The sequence below is a fragment of the Medicago truncatula genome, chromosome 5 (assembly GCF_003473485.1).
Source record: "Medicago truncatula cultivar Jemalong A17 chromosome 5, MtrunA17r5.0-ANR, whole genome shotgun sequence".
NCBI classification, from domain to species: domain Eukaryota; kingdom Viridiplantae; phylum Streptophyta; class Magnoliopsida; order Fabales; family Fabaceae; genus Medicago; species Medicago truncatula.
In genome coordinates, this window is record NC_053046.1 from 35,623,414 (window position 1) to 35,645,817 (window position 22,404).

Genomic DNA, 22,404 nt, shown 5'->3' on the forward strand with positions numbered 1-22,404 from the left:
TCCAAAAAAAAAAAAATCATATGATACTTAAATCATACTTCATTCATTTTTAAAATAGTTTATATTATTCTCAGTTAAAAATGTAAAACCCTCCCCTACAATACTCTCCATCCAAACATATATATCCTTAAAAAATATAGACAGTCGATGTGAGGTTGTTTTGATATAGTTTTTCTTCTATTTTTAACATTTTTTTAATGAATTAAAGCGGGAAAAGTCTATTCTAATGCTTAGAGATTTACCATATTTTATTCTAGCAATCACGTTGTTCTTGCTAACGAACCAACATAAGCTGTAACCATTAAATCGATATAGCAGACTAATTTCCTAGACAGAAAACCAATACTCTTTGACCAAGTTAAGCCACTTTTGAACTTGGGTTTTGTTAGGGTTTTGAGTAAGAGATTCAATAACATAAACACTAACAATATTATTTTTAGAGGATTTTTTAACAACATTTATTATAGAAACTTGTTTAACAAGTTGTTTTAATTCAAATTTTATTTATTAAATATATTTATGATAATAGATCATCCCAAGTTTAACTCATTGTTTTCTTAATTGAAGCTGCCAATCCATCATAAGCAACTTTCCAAGCAGTACTTAGCTCCATTTGTCTCCTGCTACTTCCTTTATTGTTTTTAACAAAGCTTCTTTAACCACATGAAAGACATCAAACACATCAATTTTGGGTAAGTAATATAACTCTAAAGCATGTCAACAAAAATTATATCTTTTTGTTGAGCACTAATTTATTATCACATTAAACTATTAATATCTTTTTAAATATTTGTTTTTACCTTTGCATCCTTATCAATTAACGGGCACCATGTCAAATAAAAACCATAATATATTTTATATTTTATTTAAAGATATATTATTCTTTTTTAATCTTGAAAAAGTAAAGAAGAAATTATGTTATTGATTCCTCACGACAAACTAAAACACAATATTTTTGTTAAATAGATATCCATTGAGTATATATTTTAATATTTATAAATAATTAAAATTCTAATTAATAATGAGAATTTTATATCCCTTTGAGTTCATTTTATTATATGATAGTTTTTTTCGTTATAAAAATATTGTGCATAATTCTCTTTAATTATTTATTTCCAACATTTATATCATAATATATACAAAAATAACAGCATGGAATATGATTTTTTTATCGTTGAATTAGTGATTATGTGACTATTAGGCAGTAAATGAATTAAGATTGCATTTACAAAAATATTTTATTATATTATCTTACCACAAAATGAGGATCAACAAACAACTCCCTTCTGGATGTGAATAGCACCCAATGTAGCATCTTCCAAAACTACTTCCCCGGTTGCTCGGAGTTGAACAATAGAGTCACACACCTTTAATTCAAAAAATATATATATCTTGAGATCGATAGCCATGTTAGGTGAAACTGTTAAAAAATATACTTATAATATTTGATATTATTCTTTGGTGTAAATGTACTTTTGACAACCCAAATATTGCGTTTGTGGGATTTTGGACTCAATTTATTTTGGGCGACTTGGAACACTTAAGTTTTTCTCCCTTTGTAATTTAGTAGTATCAATGTTCTCCTAATTTACGTTGAGACGTCATCATTTATTTACATGACACCAAAATTTCATAACTAGAGTATTTTTTTAGGGAATGTGGAATCCTTGATTAGGGTTTCAAACTTGTGAATTTGACTTTTTAGTTTATTTTTAATTTTAAAAAAAAATCACGATGGTTATGAAAATTTGAATTTGAATTTTTCTCTTAGCATAAATATGTAAAAAAAATTGGTGGGATGACTACCAAATTACAAATGGGTAAAACATGAGGTGACATAATCTCAAAAGAGAAATGATATTTGTACAACTATTTTTTGACAACTTTTAGACAACTTTTTTTCTTATACTCACATTAGATTCTTACTCTCTCTTTCTATCTTTTTCTCTCTCCATTGTTTTTGACCAATGATAAGAGAAAAAAAAAGAGATTATCATAGAAGTTGTTAGCAAATGGTTATTCAAATATCATTCCTCAATCTCAAAATATGGCGGAAGTACTAAAAATATAAACTTGCGGTGCTTGGAAAACTAACAATGTATTTTAGTCTTATTCTTATCAATAGAACATGATTATATATCTATAAATGATGTCATTTCCTTTTTAGTTTAAAGTGAATAATCCACACTCTAATAAAAGTAAGAAAAGACTTATTAAATATAAGCTTTATTGCACTTCGACTCTCACAATTGTGAAATTTTTGTCTTCTATGTTTCAATTGGTCTTCTTGGTCCATTAATTCTCTGATATATTAAGCAATGAGTATTCTAAGTTGGTGCTAAAATATGTTATAGTTTGACAAGATAACACGACCGAAGAAATATTATGGTAACATTATGTAACTAGTTTTTGGGCATCTAGAGAAAGTTTTTTTTTTTTTTGAAGGATACTAGAGAAAGAAATTATTAGCTAAGTTTTTGGCTACATTAGCTTGTGAAGAAGATGACTTAAGGCGGTGCCAACTTTGTTTGATAATATAGGCTCCTTGAACTAAAAATTACACGATCAAAAGGATTTGATGTAGTAATCAAAATACATGGAAGATCTAATTTATTTTATATATATTCAACAACAATATTACATGTATTATTTGTTAGGATGAAGGTATAAACGTAAGGATATAGGGTATAATTTTTGGAATTGACTGGTTATTGATTTGGTTGGGATTAACCAAATATTTTGCACGTCTGTAGACTCAAGTCACTTTCGAACTTGGGTTTTGTTAGGTATTTGACTAAGAGATTCACCAGCATAAACACAAACAATATAACATTATAGTTCTCAACGATGTTTATTATAGAAACTTGTTTAACAAGTTTTAGTATTACAAATTTTATTTATTAAATTTATTTATAACAATAGATCATCTCAAATTTAACTCATTGATTTCTTAATTGAAGCTGCCAATCCATCATAAGCAACTTCCCAAGCAGTACTTAGTTCTTCGCTCCAGTTGCCCCCTGCTGCTTCCTTTATCGTTTTCAACAAAGCTTCTTTTACCACCTACAAAGCACCAAAAACATGGGTTAGTGATTTAACTCTCATAAAATAGGTATGTTAACAAGAGTGAAAAATATTTATCGTAAAGTAATTGATTTTCAAAATAAAACCAAGAATATGTTCTTATTTTTTTTTATCCTTGCATCCATATTATTTAACTAGACAATATTCATAAAAAAAATTAACAGGGCACAGTCAAATAAAAGCAATTTAGACTGCATCCACAAAAATATTATATTATGTTATCATACCACAAAATGAGGATCAACCACTCCTTTCTGGATGTGGATAGCACCCAATGTAGCATCTCCCAAAATCACTTCTCCAGTTGCTCGGAGTTGAACAGCTGAGTCGCGCACCTTTAATTCAAAAAGTATAAATATCTTGAGATTGATAACCATGTTAAGAAAAACTGATACAAAATATTCTACTAGTATTTGATACTATTCTTTGGCATAAATCCCCTCAGCCCTCTGGAAATTTACTTTGAGGTAACATATTTTTTTTTATGTGACACCAAAGATTCATAGGTAGCATGAATTTTATTTAATTTATTTAATAAAAAAAATCAAAAATCAAGCATTTGATAGGGAATGGAATCCCTGATTAGAGTTTCAAACTTGTGAGTTGTGAATTTTGAGTTTTTTATATTGTATTCAAGATACATGAGTTTTCTAATTTGAACTATTTTTTTGAGAGAATCTAATTTGAACTATTGGAATATGGGGAACCAACATTTTAAAATTGTGATAGTTAGGACACTAAAGGTGAAATGAATCATATATATATATATATATATATATATATATATATATAACATGTATGAAAGATATATAATTACAATAATACACCAAAGTAACGTTACTTAAATTATATACAATGTCATATTCCTTAAAAACAAATCTTAAAAACAATTGTACTAGTAAAATCTCTTTATATTATTATTTGGATATTATTAATAAAAAATAAATTAAACAATAAAATATTTTATTTTAAAATATTTTATAATTATCAATTTAAATAGAGTCATCGACAATAAATGAAAAATGATTAAAAGAAATAAAAGAAAATTAATTGATATTGGATCATACTTACCATTTCAAAAACTTTTGCAGCATGAGCTTGAAGTTGAGGACTATCTTGTACTCCAGTTGTATCTTTAAGAAAAGAGAACATGCCTTTTGCTGCAGGTGCTTTCTCTAATATACTATTTTTATCAAAACAACCAAGCATATTCTTGCTAATTAATTTACTTTATCTCTTTTATACTGACAATCAACAAAAATGGAAAACATAATCAAACATTCATGAGAAATAAAACTTACATAGTATAGAACAAAACACTATAGCCAGAGAGATTTTGTTTGAATGATTCCCATGAACTATTCACTAAAGACTCTTGCTTCTCGGTGAAACCCATATTTCCCTTCTTCTTTTTTAATTTTAATTTTTTTTGTATTTTTTGTGTTTGTATTGTCGTTGTGATAATTTTACATATGACACTTGTTTATATAGAGAACTTGAAGGGTGAAACACATGTAGTATATTAATGTGCTTGTTTTTTTTTTAAAGAATCTATTGGCTTGTGGCGGTGACCATTAAAATTATTAAGAGACAAGAATCTTTCCAAAAACTTAATAATATTTTTTATTAAATAAACTTTTCTTCTTCATGATTTAGGGTCAATTTTGACCCAAAAATCACCCATTCGAATTGTTTTTTCTTCTATTTTAATTGAATAAGTGATTTCACATATTTTCTGTTTTCTTTCGTTTGATTTTGTGATTTCGTCGTCTTTGAACGACTCTGTTTGTTTTGATTTCCCGTCTTTGTGCGGTGTGTTTTTTATTTCCTGTCTTAGTGCGGTGTTTATTTGATTCAGGTTGAGATTAACTTTGAGCAAGTGCAGATCCGATCAATGACAATGACTTGTCGTCGTCAACGTTACAGATCTGGAGACATGAGTATTCCAGAGACATCAATATAGTCATATTAGTCATATTTGTAGGCATAAGTACTTTGTCGTTTTATGCTATTAACTTGGATATTGTGACTTGTGAGTTTGTTCACAAATTCATCCTTTTTGTTTTTAGCGAATTTGGATTTGTATTGTATCGATGTACTCTATCAATTTGAATGAATGAATATCGTTTATTTTTGTAAAAAAAAATTATTAAATAAAGTAACAACTTTTAAATTTTTTAAAATAAACTAAACATTAATATATATATATATTATTCCATTTAAACAAACGTTTTTTTTTTACAAGCCATTTAAACAAACGTTATTATTAGTTAATCGAATTCAAAACATTAACAATAGTAACGTTAAAACAACTTGTAAAAAAAAAAAAGTAACGTTAAAACAATATTGCGTAATTTTTAAAATTTCTTTGAAATATAAAAAAGGGCTAATTATATTTTTTTGTCCCTACAAAATCACGAATTTTCAAGTTTATAAAATTTTAATAGTAATTTTACAAGTAAAAACTCCACCATACTCTCACCATTTTCTTCCTATAATTTTTTTTTTTGGTACAATCCTTCCTATATTTCTCCCTTGTAACAAAGTGTGGTTGTTTGAAAACAACATAGGTAAATTAAGGAGCCCAAATTTAACACTAGAATTTAAGTTGGAAAACTTTAAAATAATAGAATAGAATAACTATTAAAATGACCATTAGCTAGTGAAACTTTAATTAATTAAAAATTTCCCTTTTCCATTTTTTAAATTTATATTATATTTATTATTAGAAAAAATCAGTCTCCGTTCGATACATTTTCTGGATCCATTCCAGTGTGGGTGTTCTTTCATTCTAACCAACTCCAAAAATATCCACCTTAATTGAAAATGATACATATTATACTAATTGTATACACCAACAATATTAATAGTTCAAAAGAACTATCATACTTCATCGCAAAAAGTTTACTCCACTTAAAGCTAAACCACTTAAATAATATCTATATGTTTGATGGTGCAAACTCTCAACCAAACATAAGCCAAGTCTTTCTTAGCTAGTACCTTTTTAAAACATCATCTTGTGAGTAATGCCTTAACATCTTGTTTTATGATAAATACTTGCGGTCTAACCGTTTCTTTTGCGGATTCAATAGTTGTTGCGATCAAAAGAGTGTTTTGTTTTTGTTTACCTAGCAAATTGTAGGTTGTTTGCCGCTTCGTGCTTATTCGTGCATCAAGAGTGTCGTGCTATATAGCACCACTCTTTGTATAAAGAATAAGTCGGAGTTGGATCTTACGAGTGTGAACTCCATCTCATTCTAGTTCAATTTATGTTTTGAATTGAATAAAAGAAACAATTTGGTTATGTGAATTGTTTTAACAATATTCAATTTATTCTAGGTTCACACTTCAGTTTATTTCTTAACTTTTTTTTTTCAACAGGCTTATATATGGAAGGCTGGTGGGTGAGTGGTATTGAAGAACACATGAAGTTCTCAAATGCAACTTAATTATTGGTAATGGAAAATGGCGACTTCAATATTTCACTAATACCGTAAAAAAACTTGATTTAGTATTGATTTTATAAGTGGAAGTTTATATAGGTATTTAGACTTGTTTTTAAAGGTGGTTTTTGAGTTAGATTCTTCTCACTGTGCTTTTATTTTTTTGCGAGGGTATTCACTTGCATATTGAATTTGATTACATTTTAATAAAATGATTGTTCATGAGTGATCACTTGCATAATGAGTTTGATAATAACTTTAATAAAATGATTATTCATACAAAAATGGAACATGCAACCAATCCGATCAACATTGTGCACACAATAAATCCCAAAACTATAGAGCACAACAATCCAATATTTTAACAAGATGATAAAATTACTCGATTATTATCTCAAGTCTTAGCTTCTCCTCCTTTAACCTAATTAATAGGATAATGCTTAGATTATTCAAATGTGTATAAGCATGTTCCATCATCACTTCTAGCAGTTGGGTCGAAGTTTTTGGCATTTGGATCCGTACAACCTTCAGGAATAGGAATATTTACTTGTTGAGCTGCCTTACCTGCATAGAAAATCAAATAAAAAAAAGGTTACATTACACGTATTATTTTATCCAATATAATACATACTTTTTGAGTTTAAATAATTTTTACTGTTCATTTTAGTCCTTATAAAAATATTCTGTTCAAAATAATCTATAACATTATTTTTTTTCCCTTCCATTTTGGTCTATGATTGATTCTTTGAGAATTGAAATATTTTGCAACTGGTCCTTATAAATTTGTTTTCAGTTCCTTGGTCCCTAGTCCCTATAATTTACCTTTCATTAAAAAGAAGCAAAAGATATCCAGGACATTTTTAAACAATTTTTTTATAAGGACTTGGAAAAAACACAGTATATTATATGGAAAAAAAATTAAGTCTACTTCCCAAGTTCAATTTTGATGTGGTACATATTATAAAGAGTTTGATGTGGGAAATGCGTTATTATATATATTTTAAAATCTTCTACTATTTGATCAATGTTTAATATGTATGCATGTTTAGATTGGGAAAAAAATATATTTTTCAATAATTATTTAAGAGTTTTGATAGGTTCCGTACAATTTTGTAAAAAAAAGATGAGAATCTATCTATATTCAGGTAAATATAGCATTGTAAGATGTTCAATAAAAGAATCGACCGGTTGTGCCTGATCGTACACATTAAAGGACTTGGGGTTATAAGTATTTATTAGCCGTTCAATGCGTTAGGTCGAAGTCGAATCACAAATTGAGTCTAGACTTAGGTTGTATATTACTTTGCATCTTTCTCCTTTTAATTGTTTGTAAAACTTTACCATTATGATTTACTTATGCATTTTTCCTAAGTATTTCAAGAGGCTGTGTTTTTTTATCTTCTTGTGGTCAAGTAGTTTAGTGGTTGGAGCTCACACATTTTAAATGTAGAGAAATGAGGTGTCTAGGATTCGAACCCTAACCCATATATATTTTATGCAATGTCTCTACTAAATGAGCTAAGCTCATGGGGACGCAAATCGCGTTATGTTTAATCAATACCTATTCACACTTCAAATGTTTTCACGTCCATTATTTCTTCTATAAACAAAAGTTGTATTCATTATGGTAACAAACACAACATAGATTATATGTTTTGACTATATCTCTAAATCATTTTGTTTTATAATAAATGTAATAAACTGGCTTAAAGCTAAGAGATAAAAGATCAAACCATAGAAAGATCCACTCTTGATAGCATCTTGATTAGCATCACCAAGAGCAGCCCCTTCCAAATACTTGTCTGCCAATTGAACTCTCTTCACATTTTCTTGTTCTTGGACAAGCATGTTACCATACTCCAACAGTTTCTCCAAACTCATCTTGGGTTGATCAAAAGTTGGAGGTCCTTCTTTTGAGTTCACAAGCTTTTTCCCAATGGTTTCAATGCCAACACCAGCAATCCACTTTCTCACTTCATCATCATATACTCTTGCCCTAAGTGCACCAAAGAAATCTGTAAAAAATAAGAGAGTTGAGCCAACAGTCGATTTGTCGGGTCCAAATTTTGAATCAAATACATAATTTTTTATGACCGAACTTTCTCTTATTTATAAGATCGAATGAAGTAATTAAAAAAGTTTCAACATTCTAGAAGAGAACTTACCAATGGATTGACCAGGGAAAGTGTCAACAATCTTAACAACATCTTCCTCAGGAACATTATCATGTCTAAAAATCCCTTTACAAACACCAATACGATCTTCTCTTGTAGGTGCCCAATAGAATTTCTCCATACGACCGTCACGAATAAGAGGAGCATACAATGTTGAAAAATCATTACCAGTAACAATGATAGGCACACGTGCATTCTCTTCTTTGTTATACATACCAGGAAGTTGAACATTTGTTGGGTTATCAGCAATGTTCATAAGTGTTGCATTTACCATTTGATTGTTCACTGTGTACTGTGTTGTTCCACCCATACGACCGGCTCCTGCATCAAGATCGTTTATGAAGAGACAACACATTTTCCCTTTTCTTATTATGTCTGATGCTTCTCTGTATCTTTGTCGAATTAGTTTTGCTGGTTCTCCCGCATTTCCACTTTCTAGCTCTCCAGCACTCATCATGATAGGGCTGGAATTATAAAATCATATGGATTATATAAGTTAGTGCCAAAAAATGTATTAATACATCACCATCATCAGATGGAACACATGTTTTGTGTCCGACATTTGCCGGTGTCTTAACACTCACACATTTGGATTGGTTGCAGTGTGATTGCACAGGCATATCAGCTGTCAATAAAGATAGAACAGTCCAGATTTTGGTTTTTTTAGATCTAAAATACTTAGCTTGTAATCTAGACTGTCTGATCTTGATTGGACAACCTATTTACAATCCGGATCTGACATATGTGGTTGCCTTTAATTACGTCTATTTTTTCAAAATTATTATTAGTAGTTATGTGTCAGCTTGTGTCTGGTGCGTGTGTCTGTGTTCATGCTTCATAGATAACATCACACATCAATAGTTTAATGCATATGAACAAATGTTTTAAATCAGTCGCACTGCAATTGCGAAATATTGTGGTCGAATAGAATTGATGTAACTGTAATTGCGATTTTCATACGGTTGTTGAGAGATAAAAAATCTTGACGTTGCAACTATAACCGCGGTTACAAAACCGTTTTACAGAACCTTGATTTGAAGCTATGATTTTTTCTTGGTTGAACATAAGCTCTAGTTAGTTGTGCCAACAATTAATTGTTCCAAAAAAGAGTTTCGATTTCGGAAATGGAAGTAACTTACTTGATGCCCATCTTGGCAAAGACAAGCTCAGCTTGGAAAGATTTTCCTTGACCTTTACCTCCCCAGATACCAAGAATGAGAGGAACCTGAAGAAATCATGAAAATATTTGAATAAATCTCTATTTTATTCGAGTCTTGGTTGCAATATCGTCACCAATTGCATGGTTTTAAATTGCAGTTTAAACTACAATTGTGTCCTCAATATAAAGAATTTTGATGTCTCTAAACATCATCGGCTAAATTTTGCCGCAATATAAAGGTTCACAACATATAATACTAATAATAATAATATATCAAATTCAAATTACATACCTTGATATTAGGCAGAGTCAAGAAGTTCTTAGTGATGTGTACAACAAGCTTGTCCATAAAAGCAGGTGCAATGTAAAAACCATCCATGGTGTTGTCAAGGTTGTACCTGAAATACCATCATACATAGTGACCACCACCTTCATATAAAAAAAAGATTTGAAACCAATCTTTCAAAAACCGAACCGAACCAGACAATTCAACCAATTGAACTGTGAACCGACACTGTCTACCGTTCAATTATTTGAGCAGTCCCAATACAAGCTGTTGAACCATGACCTAGTGGTCTTGCCGATTCAATGTCTGGTTTGATTTTTAAAACACTGCTTAAAACTTTTTCTACTCATGACAAAAAAACAGATAAATAAGTTAAGTATGTCTCTGTCCTCGTGAGCTTAGCTCAGTTGGTAGGGACAATGCATAATATATGCAAGGGCCGGGGTTCAAACCCCGCCCACCACCAAAAGAAAAAAGTTAAGTATATCTCACTTACTGTCTAAGTCCAGTACTAATGTACTCATAAGAACTCATGACTGCATAATGAGTTCCAGAATCTTGTGGTGCTTGGAAAACTGTATCAACCATACCCTTCCCTCTTGTGATGTCTTGTTGATCATCTGAAGTATCATAGGCCAAACCTCTCCATCTGTCTTTGTCAGTTTGCTTGCTTTCATTAATCTCAGCAGCAACAATTTTGAATCTTCCAGATGAAACCTTTGTGTTTGGTAACCTCGAGGTAACTTTCTTTAAGCTGGTTCCAAAGAATGATGAACTTGGAACTGAAGCTACTGCTCCAGAGCTATTCAAACTCAACTGCAATATCACAGTATTATCCTATGAGTCACATCGGACATGACACTAATACGTAGACATTGGTAATCATTTAAGAAAATTAAATTATTGAATGTAAGTCAACACATGTGTCGGTAGCATGTTGGTGTATGAGACAAATACATGTTAGACACTAGACACAGTATCAGTTCTACTTAGGAATTAGCCACTCTTTTGTACTATTTATACTATCTGAAAGTTTACTCAAATGCTATAGACATGCAATCCAGACCATCATACTATATTTATAAATCAAAGTACCAGGGATTGTTCCGCTAGATTAGTCGGTCCTTGCCCGATACCAATTAATAAGTCAACTGAGATGTACGATCTTAATAGGTCGGTCTAGATTGTTTGATTGGAATTTTTTTTGACCGTAGAGAATCCAAATCCAAATCCAAATTCCAAACATTTAAATCATTATTTGATATACAATTGTAACATTACACTTATAAAGTAATGATTTATCAAGTCTGTATGTGTGTGTGTGTGTGTATATATATATATATATGATTTATAAAATTACACAAGAACAAGAATAATTGAAAAGTAGGTAGGTAAAGCAACATACTGGTGTTCCACTGACAGCTCTAACAGCTGAGACTGAGGCAACCATGGCTGGGTTGTGTTGTCTTGCAAAGAAAGATAGAGAAATGTGTATTGTTTTGGGGTGAGCAAATTTGTCCAGAGGGAATGAATTTATAGTAGTGACTCAATTGAGTGTACATAAATCCATAGTTCAACAAGATTAGCTAAGAATCTATAACATCCACACAATGAAGATTATTTTACTGCCACATGGCAATCACTTATTGCATGAATGGCATTGGTCTCTGACACCTAGAGACAAAGGTCTAGATCCTGCTAGAATTACATCCCTTTCCAATTCTAATGAGTAATTGTTGTTACTACCACATAAAGCTTGTATAGTCCTCATCTCATTAGTTTCATGCAATGACAACATGTTTTTGTTTCATTATTGTTATTAAAAGAAGTGTTTACCATTAATATGTTTGGGTTCTCTAAATAAAAGTCTTACTTCAAATGATAAAATATATTACTCTCTTCATCAAATGGTGGAGCCAAACAAAAAAGTTTGGGGTGGCCGCCTTCAAAATAAACTAAAATATATAAATCATATTGCATACAACAAATTTAAGTTGTAATAAATTTCGGTCTTCCTCTTGAAAAACAAATCGATTTTTCGACTCTTTATCTTAACTTTTCTGTTGCAAAGAAATAAATTATCAAATTCAACTAGTTTCAATTTCAATTTAACAATGTGTAATGAACAAGAATGGTTGAAATTGACAAAGGGAGCAACATAGTAATTTTCAAGGTATAAAATTTTTATTTATTTTTAAATGGGGTGCCAAGGCTCCCCTTGCACCCTCTGCCTCCGCCACTGTCTTCATCCCATATCAGTGGACACAATCAATTGTTTTACACATGTCAATGCATAATTTGTCTTGAACATCTTATATGTTATCATTTGAATTTATATATGTGTAATGTTAACCAATGCCCTTTATATATTAGTAGGAAAATAAGATGAAAATATGTAATATAAATAGTACATATGTTGAAACTAAGTCCACTAATATGGAACAGACGAAGTATACATATATTATTTTTTTAAATATATTTATTAACACCACTAATTTAAGTTGAAAAATAAAAAGAGAATTAGACACATATATACACAAAAGACATTTTAATAATATTGACACAATGTATATATTAAAAACACTAAATATATGTGAAGAAGTACAGATAGATTTATACAAAGTTAGAGATGCATTATGTTATATTGAGCCACATAACCAATATGTTGAAAAAATGTTTGTTTTGATTGAATATTAATCTTTTTTGTTTTAGTTTTAATTGAATGGTAGAAATTAAAATTTTGGTGATTTAGATGATGATTATCAAAAGGGGATTGACCCGAACCACTCTTTATTAAAAGGAATATGGGACCGATGGCCACATATGCAAGTTGCTTTTCCCATTGCCATATCTGCCTCCCCATCCTATGCCTCTTTCTATTTTCTGTTAGTTACATGCTGCGTTGTTTTACTAGCTGCACAAACATTTTCATTAGTTGTTTTTATAGATAGACGAAATGATAATAACCGTTTAAAATCCACACATACAAGCAGAGAAGTTCGGTTTAAATTCGATCACAATGTTCGATCTAATAATTTTATCCGTTAAATTATGACTTGTGCCAACATAGGCTCCATAAGCTTATAGCCTGCAAGAAGAAAGTATTTTCCAAAAAATTTAAGGATTTTGAACTTTAAAATAGAAAAATATATTTTTCCTTTTGAGGAGTTTCCTGAGATGGTAACATTAGCACATAGCATGGACAATTCTCGGTGCATCGAAATAGAAGAATTTTCAGATAAAATCAGTTAAATGACCAAAATAACATTAATAAGATTAGTTAAAATCAAAACAACCACTTGCTTACTCCAAGATTTATATAACAAGGGAAATGCTAATATGCACGATAGATTTGTAGTTATATTTGCACGAATAAGTAGATAAAGTTATTTTTATCTGGCTCTCTTAATTTTCTTTTAAGCAAAATGACCCATTTAATTAATAATGCATTTTTTCTAAATGAAATCACAAATTACGGTTCTTGTGGTGGTGAATGGTGCATCTCCAAATCAAGTACTGCGTGTTTTGTCTTATCTAATAGTATTTATCTTTTCTTTTTTTTACTTAAGATAGTATTTATCTTATCACTACAATGCTTTAGAATTTGTATCCTGATAAATACACAATCTTCAATCTCATGTGGTAGCTGGTGAGAACTTAATGGCTAACTTGGGGAATTACCCTATGGTATAAAATGTGTCTTTTTGCTCTGGTAAAAATGTGTCACACATTGTTACAACCTAGCATTACATATCAATGTTGCTACAACTACAACCTTCAACTACTCATAAATCTTTGATAATTGGTGTAAATTATCCCAATTTCTGCCCTTTGGAGGATACTGTTTTCTGAGAACTTTTTTTTTTTTTTTGAAGGAACTGTTTTCTGAGAACTGCCTAGTAGTCTTTATTTAGTTCCCCAATTTTGTACTTTTCCTTTTTTATTTTTTAATAAATTTCGTTGCCTTTGATAAACAAAAAGATATGTTTCGAATTTAACTTTTATCTTTAAATTAATTTTATGTAAGATAGTAAACTCTATACAAACTAAAATGAGCTTAAAATATGGGTGCTTTTACTAGAAAATATTTTTATACGAGTATTACTTTTCTCACCCTATAGAATTCTCGCGCGTCCTATTTTTTTTTTTTTCAAAAACGCCCTTGAGGTTTCCGAATTTCATAATCTGAAATGATGTTTTCCTTTGTTATAGGGTAAAAAATGGAGTTACGGATTTTGTAATCCGAAAACTTCAAAAATAGGACGCGTTACATGATGTTTTCGGATTGCATAATCCGAAAACCCCCTAAACACCCTTTTTTTTTCATGGTGCTGATGCAATCTGGATTACGTAATTCAGACAGTGCCAGCACCAATTCTTATGTAAAGAGAGGGTATGATGGCTGGAGCTAAGGCAGCTGTTGTTGCTACTATTGCCACTGCCATTCCAACTCTAACCACTCCTTCCATCTATTTAATTTTCTTTTCTTCATACTTCCATCCATTATAAGAAATATACTTTTGGCATGTAGTTAACTGAAATTATATATGTTTGATATGCAGCTGGCTAGTGTAAGGATGCTACCCTGAATCCCACTACTCAAGCTCTCATTGAAACAAATAGTAATATTATGTTTGATATGCTTGTTTTTTTTTAAAAAAAACTTCAAACTTTGAACCATAGAATTCTTTTTTCATTAATTTAAACTTATTAGCTTACGATGGAAATTAAGTGCATATACAGTCATCCTCTCCAAATAGCATGTTAAATAAAAAAATAGAATTTTTTGTAAAATAAAAAATAGAATTTAATTACATTGATCTTATAGCTTGTTAATCTATTTATATATATATATATATATATATATATATATCAAATTACTTATTTAATAACGTTAATATGAAATAAATCTTTTAAGTAAGTTAAGAGTCACTTAAAAAAATCATGTAGCCTAACTTACTCAAACATTTCTACTCTCCATCAACGCAACTCCTATTTGATTTCTAACTTTATTCATGTAGCCTCCATCTTGCACTCTTCCTGGATTATATGAACTGATTTCTTCATTTATATTGCTTTCTTCGTCACGCTCAATCATATCTATAATATGTATATGTGTGTATATATAATGAGAATAATTGATTTTTTCTTTTCCAATTATACTCTATAACTAATTTTGTTATAAGAATACCATATTTTTAGTGTTGGTCAAAAAGATAAGAATTTATATATATAATATTATATTTGTTACATTGCTGTGTCATTGAAAAAGATATGTTTAGTTTTTTTAATAAGAAAAAGATATGCATAGTTTGTTACAATACAAATGTGTAAATTATATATAAGTATAATTTTTTTAGGCAACTACACTTGTACTTTTAATTAAAATCAAAATTTTATAAAAATAATTATACGCATTACACAACACCAACAAAAATTATACGCATTAGCATAACAAAAAAAAACAGAAAGAGGAACATAAAGTATTACTCTAAACACTAATGTGTTTGTGTATTTCCGTGGTTGAAGAAAGAGAATAAAAATATTCGGTGTCATTCATTGACAGCGTGAATACAAATATTTGCGTGGTTGTGATGATTAAAAGATATTGAAATTAATATATAAGTGATAAAAAGATAATAAAATTCCTTAAAAAAATAGATAATAAACTTAAATGGAACCTCATTAAAAAATTAAATGGACCGGTTAAAAAAAATAAAATAAATAAAATGGAAGAAAAAAGCATATTGAAAAAATAAAACAAAAGGTTGCCGGCGGGAGTTGAAGAGAGGTGCTTGTGAAATAAATTGGAGGAGAAATAGTTTTTTGAAGTAACATTCAACAACTTTTGGTTAAAGCTCATTCCATTCAATTTTATGCATTCTAAAAAAAGTACTTTTTTTTAAGGTACTTTATTGATATTGTGTTTGACCTAGCTTCTCCTTAAAAACGTAGAAAAACTGAAGAAGAAAAAAAGTCGGGTCAAACGTTACCTAAAATCTAAACCGAAGCTTATAACAGATTACAAGTCACGTTTAGACGTTGATGTTTTTAATCAAGTTGGGTCTTATAAAACCTAGTTTATAGCCTAACCTATTTCAATCCCAAGTTCACATATGACTTTAAATTCATGCACTTATGATCTTTTTATGGTTGATTCATGTTTATACATTTTAATGATGTTCAAATAATCTAACAAACAATGATGTTGATTGATGCATGATAGAGAAAGACAATTTCATCGTTAAACTCGAAAGCCCAAAGTTCTTCATCCACCAGCTCATAATTACTCTCCCTTCTCAATCTCATGCATGCCCAATTGCCCATAGTTCAAAGACAAAAATTTTACTGTTTTGATATGACAGAAACCGGAAAGTTATGTATGTGTAAATAGCATTGCCTCCCAGCTCATCTTTTCCAAGTTCCGGTCAATATCACACGGCATCTCCAATGTAATAAAGTTAAGAATGAAGAGTATAAAATAATTTTAGAGGTTATAATTGATTTTATATTTAAAATTGATATTAGTTGAGGTTAGAAATCGTATTCTGATTTTTGAATTGATTTTAACAAACAAATTTATTTTTCAATTCACTTTTATATAAATGTATTCAAACATAAATTATTTTACTTTCAACCTAATTTTAGTCATAATCAACTTTATCAACTTTACAAAATCAATTCACTCAATATCAATTTTTCTCACAGCAAAACCAAATAGATGAATCATACTTTCAAGTTAGAATTAAAATTGATCTGTCTGGTAGAGACGGATGGAGGCAACAGTGCGATGGCGACGAAGTCTTCGCGGTGGAACGAAAGGTTCGTGTTGGTACGTTAGCATTCAACGCTCAAGTCAGTGTAGGAAATGAAGTTGAATGTGTAAAAGTGTGTGGGAAAATGAAATTGTACCTTGAGGGTGACGCAGAGTCGCCCTTATACAGAGAAAGGAGGCTCTAACTGCTTCCGTGAAATGTGGAGCCTCATCAAGGGCCGTTGGAGGCCACATGTATGACGTAGGATGCCAGGGGCGTGCTTCAGTAAGGTGGCATGCACCAACAATAGCTTGTTCACTCAGGCAATGTGCCTTGATCTGGGAGGACTTCATGTCCACATGTCATCGTAGGATTAACCTTCTTAGCCGGTTCAGAACAAAAATGGAACATCGAATATTGATATATAGTTGAGTGAAGTCACAAAGAGAAATATTCTACCATTGGGTCAGTGTCAATATAATAAAACCCGCTATAGATGTCGGCTCTTAAGAGAGAGCGTCAATGTTATAAATCCCACACATTAAGTAGATAAGAATGTTAAATGTAGTAATTAAGTCATAAGCCCTCCCTTCTAATAAACTAATCTTTTGAATTGAGCTCTTATGAGATTAACTCGTAACAATATCACAACCTTAATTAACATTCATAACACAAGATTAACCAGGGGCGGAGCCACCCCCCAGCTAGCCTGGGCTAGTGCCCAGGCTCAGCTCCAACTTTCTTTGTAGCAAGCCCTACCATTACTAGAATTTGTAGCTTTTCCTGCGGATTTTTGTCTAAATTCCGCAAGAAATGCATTTCCTGCAGATTTTGCCAAGGATTTAGGTTCCGCAGGAAAGATATATCCGTAGGAAATGTGAATTTATCTGCAGGAAATGTGAAATTATTCGTAGGAAGGAAGTAACGTTTTGCGATAATTTTTTTTGCCCAGGCTCTCTAAAATTCCTAGCTCCGCCACTGAGATTAACAATCATCAAAGGAACAGAGGGAATAAGTTCAGCACACATATATAACTATTATTGTTTGTGTGTATGCGCTTGTATTATTAATCTTTCTATATTTGGTCTAAAACAGTAAGAAATGAACACAAAAGGAACTACAGGGGGGTTAGTCTAACACACCTAAGACCATAATTTAAGTGGCAAACAGCTAAACCTGAATTATGGTGTGATTAAAATAGCATTGATATGTTCACATAGAGCAAGTGGGTTTAAATTAGGTTAATTAAAGGACCATTAACAATATCAAGATAAATAGCCGCAATGAGTCATGAACTCTATATGCTACTAAGAAACTAGATTAGGCAAAGCATGCATTATAACTCCAAACTTATAAACTGATCATATAGTATATAAAACTCTTTCCAATCACCAGCAAATGATAATGATTGGTTATTCAATAAGAGAAATTCTACCGTCCCTTTCAAAAAAAGGGACTTGTCCCATTACTTTGGTCGTAGAAAAAAGTATTGAGATATAAATTAGTTTCGTATTTGTCTTAGTAGATTGAAGTATAAATAGTTTGTAATCACTTTATTAGTGGATAATTTTTCATCATTTGTAACATTTTATTTCCATTAATACAAAGAGTTAATTATTTTTCTCTCATTCCTTTCATCGATGTAATGTTTCATAACAAGAAGCTTCAATTTAAATGTTTGTAATAACACAAATTACTCTTTTGGTCCTTTAAGTTTGACAAAAATATCGGATTAGTCCTTTAAGTTTTTTAAATTTTAAATAGATTCTTTAAGTTGTTAATTTATTACACCGTTGCCCTCATAAGGACCTATTTGAAACTTAAAAACTTTAAATATGTGAATTAAATTAACAATTTAAAAGACCTATTTGAAACTTAAAAACTTGAAAAACTTCAAATATGTGCATTAAATTAGCAACTTAAAGGACCTATTAGAAACTTAAAAAACTTAAAGGACTAATCTGATATTCTTGTCAAACTTAAAGGATCAAAAATGGTATTTAGCCTTCTTTTTTCATGAAACTGATTTGAATGTTTTTAACTACTCCCTCTGGTCACTTTTATAAGCAAAAAACAACTTTTTAGGTTCATGGAATAATTAAGGTATCTAGTCACATTTAGAGACCAAATACATTAGTTATTCAATAAATCTAAAAAGTTGTGATTTGCTTATAAATGTGACCTGAGAAAGTAGATGCTAATTCGAGTGGAAGAAGTGGCCCTTTATTATGTGCTTTTTATAAATAATGTTTACTATGAACCTCTAAATAATATTTTAATGGTAAATGTTTACCATATGTTTAGTAAAAAATAAATTTTATAATAATAAGCTTCACTAAATGACGGATCGTTTGGAAAAAATTGAGTTTGAATTTTGGGTAGAACAGTTTTTGGTTAAATTGTACTTACATCACGGCCAAACTCTGAATTATCAAGACCTCCGAGAATAAAAAAGTTAACGCAAACCAAAAATTATGAATAAAAATAAATTTTATTAAAATTAGGGTTCACCGTTGGACCGAATCCATATTATACAACTCTTTGAATTAGTAATTACAAGAAAAAAAAATTACTTGGATTTATTTTCTGACAAAATATTTAGAGAGAAAATCTTTTTGGATAGTAGATATTTGTAATTGTTTTTATATTTAGATTATTTAAAATTTATAAAATTAAAATTATTGAAAATTAAATGGATTAAGTATTTGTATTTAACATCTTAAATAATACTCCCTCCGTTTAAAATGAGTGTCGCTTTAACCAATTGCACATATATTAAGGAATGAAATAAAGTAGTCAAATATCATAGAATTTTACCAAATTATCCTAATCAACTATTGGTTTGTTTTTCATTAAAGAAAAAATAATACTTTGGAAGTAGTGTAACATAGTATTAATTGAAGGGTACAATTGAAAAGAAAATGTTATTATTGTATTGAAAACTGAAAATGACATTCATTTTGAAACAATTTTTTTTTTGCTAAAACGACACTCATTTGAAACGGAGGGAGTAGGTTTTATATACATTTAACATTTTAAAAAAAAAAAATATATATATTTTATGATTGAAAAAGGTCCGGGGCTTAGAAGCCCCCCATTCAATAATCGTCACATGTCCTCATTTATACAAAAAAATACTTAAAAAATAGTCACATGAGGTTAGAAACTTGATGAATAGAAAAGCCCTTTTGAGGCACAAAAGAGGAAATTATTTCCCAAATTGACAATGACAATGTAGGCCACAAAAGAGACCTAAAAGAACATGCTTTAAAGCCACTTGAAGTGAGAATGAATGTCCTTTGGAAACAACAAAAAGAATTGACCCCTCAGGTGATGGCTATAAAATGATAGATTCTCAAACTCTCTTTAGGAACAAAAAAAAAAATACTATAGTCTTAATTGTGTGCTATACACAACTAGAAAGACTTTCATAAAACTTTAGAAAATGACAGGGTTTGGCTCATCATGTGGAGCATGCAAGTTCCTAAGGAGAAAGTGTGCTAGTGATTGTGTTTTTGCTCCATACTTCTCCTATGAACAAGCTTCAAGTCATTTTTCAGCAGTGCATAAGGTTTATGGGGCTAGTAATGTCTCTAGACTATTGTCACATCTTCCTATTCAAAATAGAAGTGATGCTGCCATCACTATATCTTATGAAGCCTTGGCTCGTATGCAAGATCCTATTTATGGTTGTGTTGCTCATATCTATGCATTGCAACATCAGGTTAATTTCTATGTTGTGACTATGATTTTAAATTGCAATTGTAGTTGCGTTGTGAATCTTTATATTGCACAAAAATGCGGTATAATACGGTCCATGTGGTCGAAATTGCGATTGTAATATCGTTGTGGATGTTAGTTAGATTGTGGCCATAGTCGCAGTTGCAGACCACAATTTAAAATCGTGGTTGTGACCTCTCAACCAAGGTGTTTAAATTGTCGAGCAATCATGGATATTGTGGAAAGTTGTGGTCATTTGCAGATAATGCGACCTTGGTGCATGTTTGGATGAGCGTGAAACTATAATTAAGTGTATTTTTTGTCAAAATCATGATGGTTTGTCAATCTAACCGCTATTTTTCTAGTATCCATTGCTTATATATTGATGCATTTTTTGGGCAAATATTTCTAGTATATGACTTTACCTCCATTACTCCAACTTTCTTGATCCATCCTTACTTACACATGCATTGAATAAAATTAAAACTCTAAAATTGTGCTTGTTGTAAATAAGAAGTTAGATCTTACAAAGTCTCTCCACAAAAAATTTCTAAGGCCTCAAAAGCTCTCTACACAGCCCTGACCTACACATAATTGTGGGGGTGTAATGGCAAGAGGAGACATATTTTCTTATGTGTAATTGTGCAGGTTGCTAGCTTGCAAGAGGAGATAGATATTCTTGGAAGTGTAATGGCAAATTCAAGTGTTAGTGTTGTGAATTGTGGCAATGTTCAAGCACCAATGAACTCAAATAATGGAACACAATATTACCATAATCAAAGTTTTGAATCATACTTGGATATGGAGCTAATTCCTAATGCACACGGATTTCCAGAGCCTTTATACGGTGATTCCAACTCAAATCCATTAGAGAAGTTCTTATCAGGAATTGATCAAGAGGGTTTCTTGAACCACCCTTGGTTCAAGCATAATAATGGAGACATATGAAGACCTTGGAATATTAAATTAATTAAGTTACTAGACTATGGTGCTTAATTATCCTACTTTTATATAATGTTTATCCTACTTTGTGGTAATTGCATGCAATTAAACTTTTGTGACGTATGTTTTACAATACAATCATGAATCATATATGCTAGCTAGAGTGTAATGTGTTATATTAATATGCTACTTCCGCAATTATTTTTACATAAACATTCGATTGTATAAACCAAATGATGTCATAATATTCAATGACGTGTTTAATTTAAATATAAAATATTTATATCTACATCATTTTTATTTTAAATCAAAATCTATATTAAAATCTGCATCGTTTGATCACGATCCAAAGACTATTAATACACACATCCCAGTTATCTTCAAATAAACAATAAACAATAAACAAGTACTATGTGTGTAAAGTCATTTATTGATGTATGTATTATTAGTGGGCATGTTAAAGTAAAACTTATTGATAAGTGGATAGCTACACACCTAGGGTAGGCGGCTTGGTTATCCCAGAAAAGACCAATTTAGACTCTCAGGGAAAAGTAGCATGTGTTTAATTTTATTTTGGAGGATCAAAAGTGATGCTCTAGATTGTTGAATTGATTTTAGGGTTAAATATGTTTTTAGTCCTTATAAATATATCAACTTTTTGTTTTAGTCCTTCTAAAATTTTCCTTCAACTTTTAATCCCTAAAAAATTTTCCATCTTTACTTTTGGTCCCTCTTTTAAAGTACACTCATATGTAGAATTCATATTTTTGAATCAAATTTTTAATAAAAATTCATAATATCATTATAAGGGTTAAATATGTTTTTGGTCCCTATAAATATG

At 30.4% G+C, this 22,404-nt stretch overlaps 3 protein-coding genes across 3 annotated transcripts; 1 reads left to right on the forward strand and 2 right to left on the reverse strand.

The window, feature by feature from the left end:
• Nucleotides 1–2,812: 2,812 nt before the first annotated feature.
• LOC11428958 (leghemoglobin) lies at nt 2,813–4,555 on the reverse strand. Its single transcript, XM_003616401.4, has 4 exons — nt 4,386–4,555; nt 4,156–4,267; nt 3,312–3,419; nt 2,813–3,063 (listed from the first exon to the last, which is right to left on the reverse strand). Exons 1-4 carry the CDS (start codon nt 4,478–4,480, stop codon nt 2,935–2,937), a joined length of 444 nt encoding a protein of 147 aa, XP_003616449.1. The 5' UTR covers nt 4,481–4,555; the 3' UTR covers nt 2,813–2,934.
• A 2,213-nt stretch (nt 4,556–6,768) lies between these two features.
• Nucleotides 6,769–11,713, reverse strand: LOC11442149 (ribulose bisphosphate carboxylase/oxygenase activase 2, chloroplastic). The gene is made up of 7 exons (XM_003616402.4): nt 11,552–11,713; nt 10,643–10,962; nt 10,153–10,258; nt 9,841–9,926; nt 8,693–9,165; nt 8,261–8,542; nt 6,769–7,091 (listed from the first exon to the last, which is right to left on the reverse strand). The coding sequence occupies exons 1-7, from the start codon at nt 11,594–11,596 to the stop codon at nt 6,973–6,975; spliced, it is 1,431 nt and encodes a 476-aa protein (XP_003616450.1). The 5' UTR covers nt 11,597–11,713; the 3' UTR covers nt 6,769–6,972.
• Nucleotides 11,714–20,292: 8,579 nt separating this feature from the next.
• LOC11432238 (LOB domain-containing protein 33) lies at nt 20,293–21,696 on the forward strand. Its single transcript, XM_003616404.4, has 2 exons — nt 20,293–20,625; nt 21,270–21,696. Exons 1-2 carry the CDS (start codon nt 20,347–20,349, stop codon nt 21,567–21,569), a joined length of 579 nt encoding a protein of 192 aa, XP_003616452.1. The 5' UTR covers nt 20,293–20,346; the 3' UTR covers nt 21,570–21,696.
• Nucleotides 21,697–22,404: the final 708 nt, after the last annotated feature.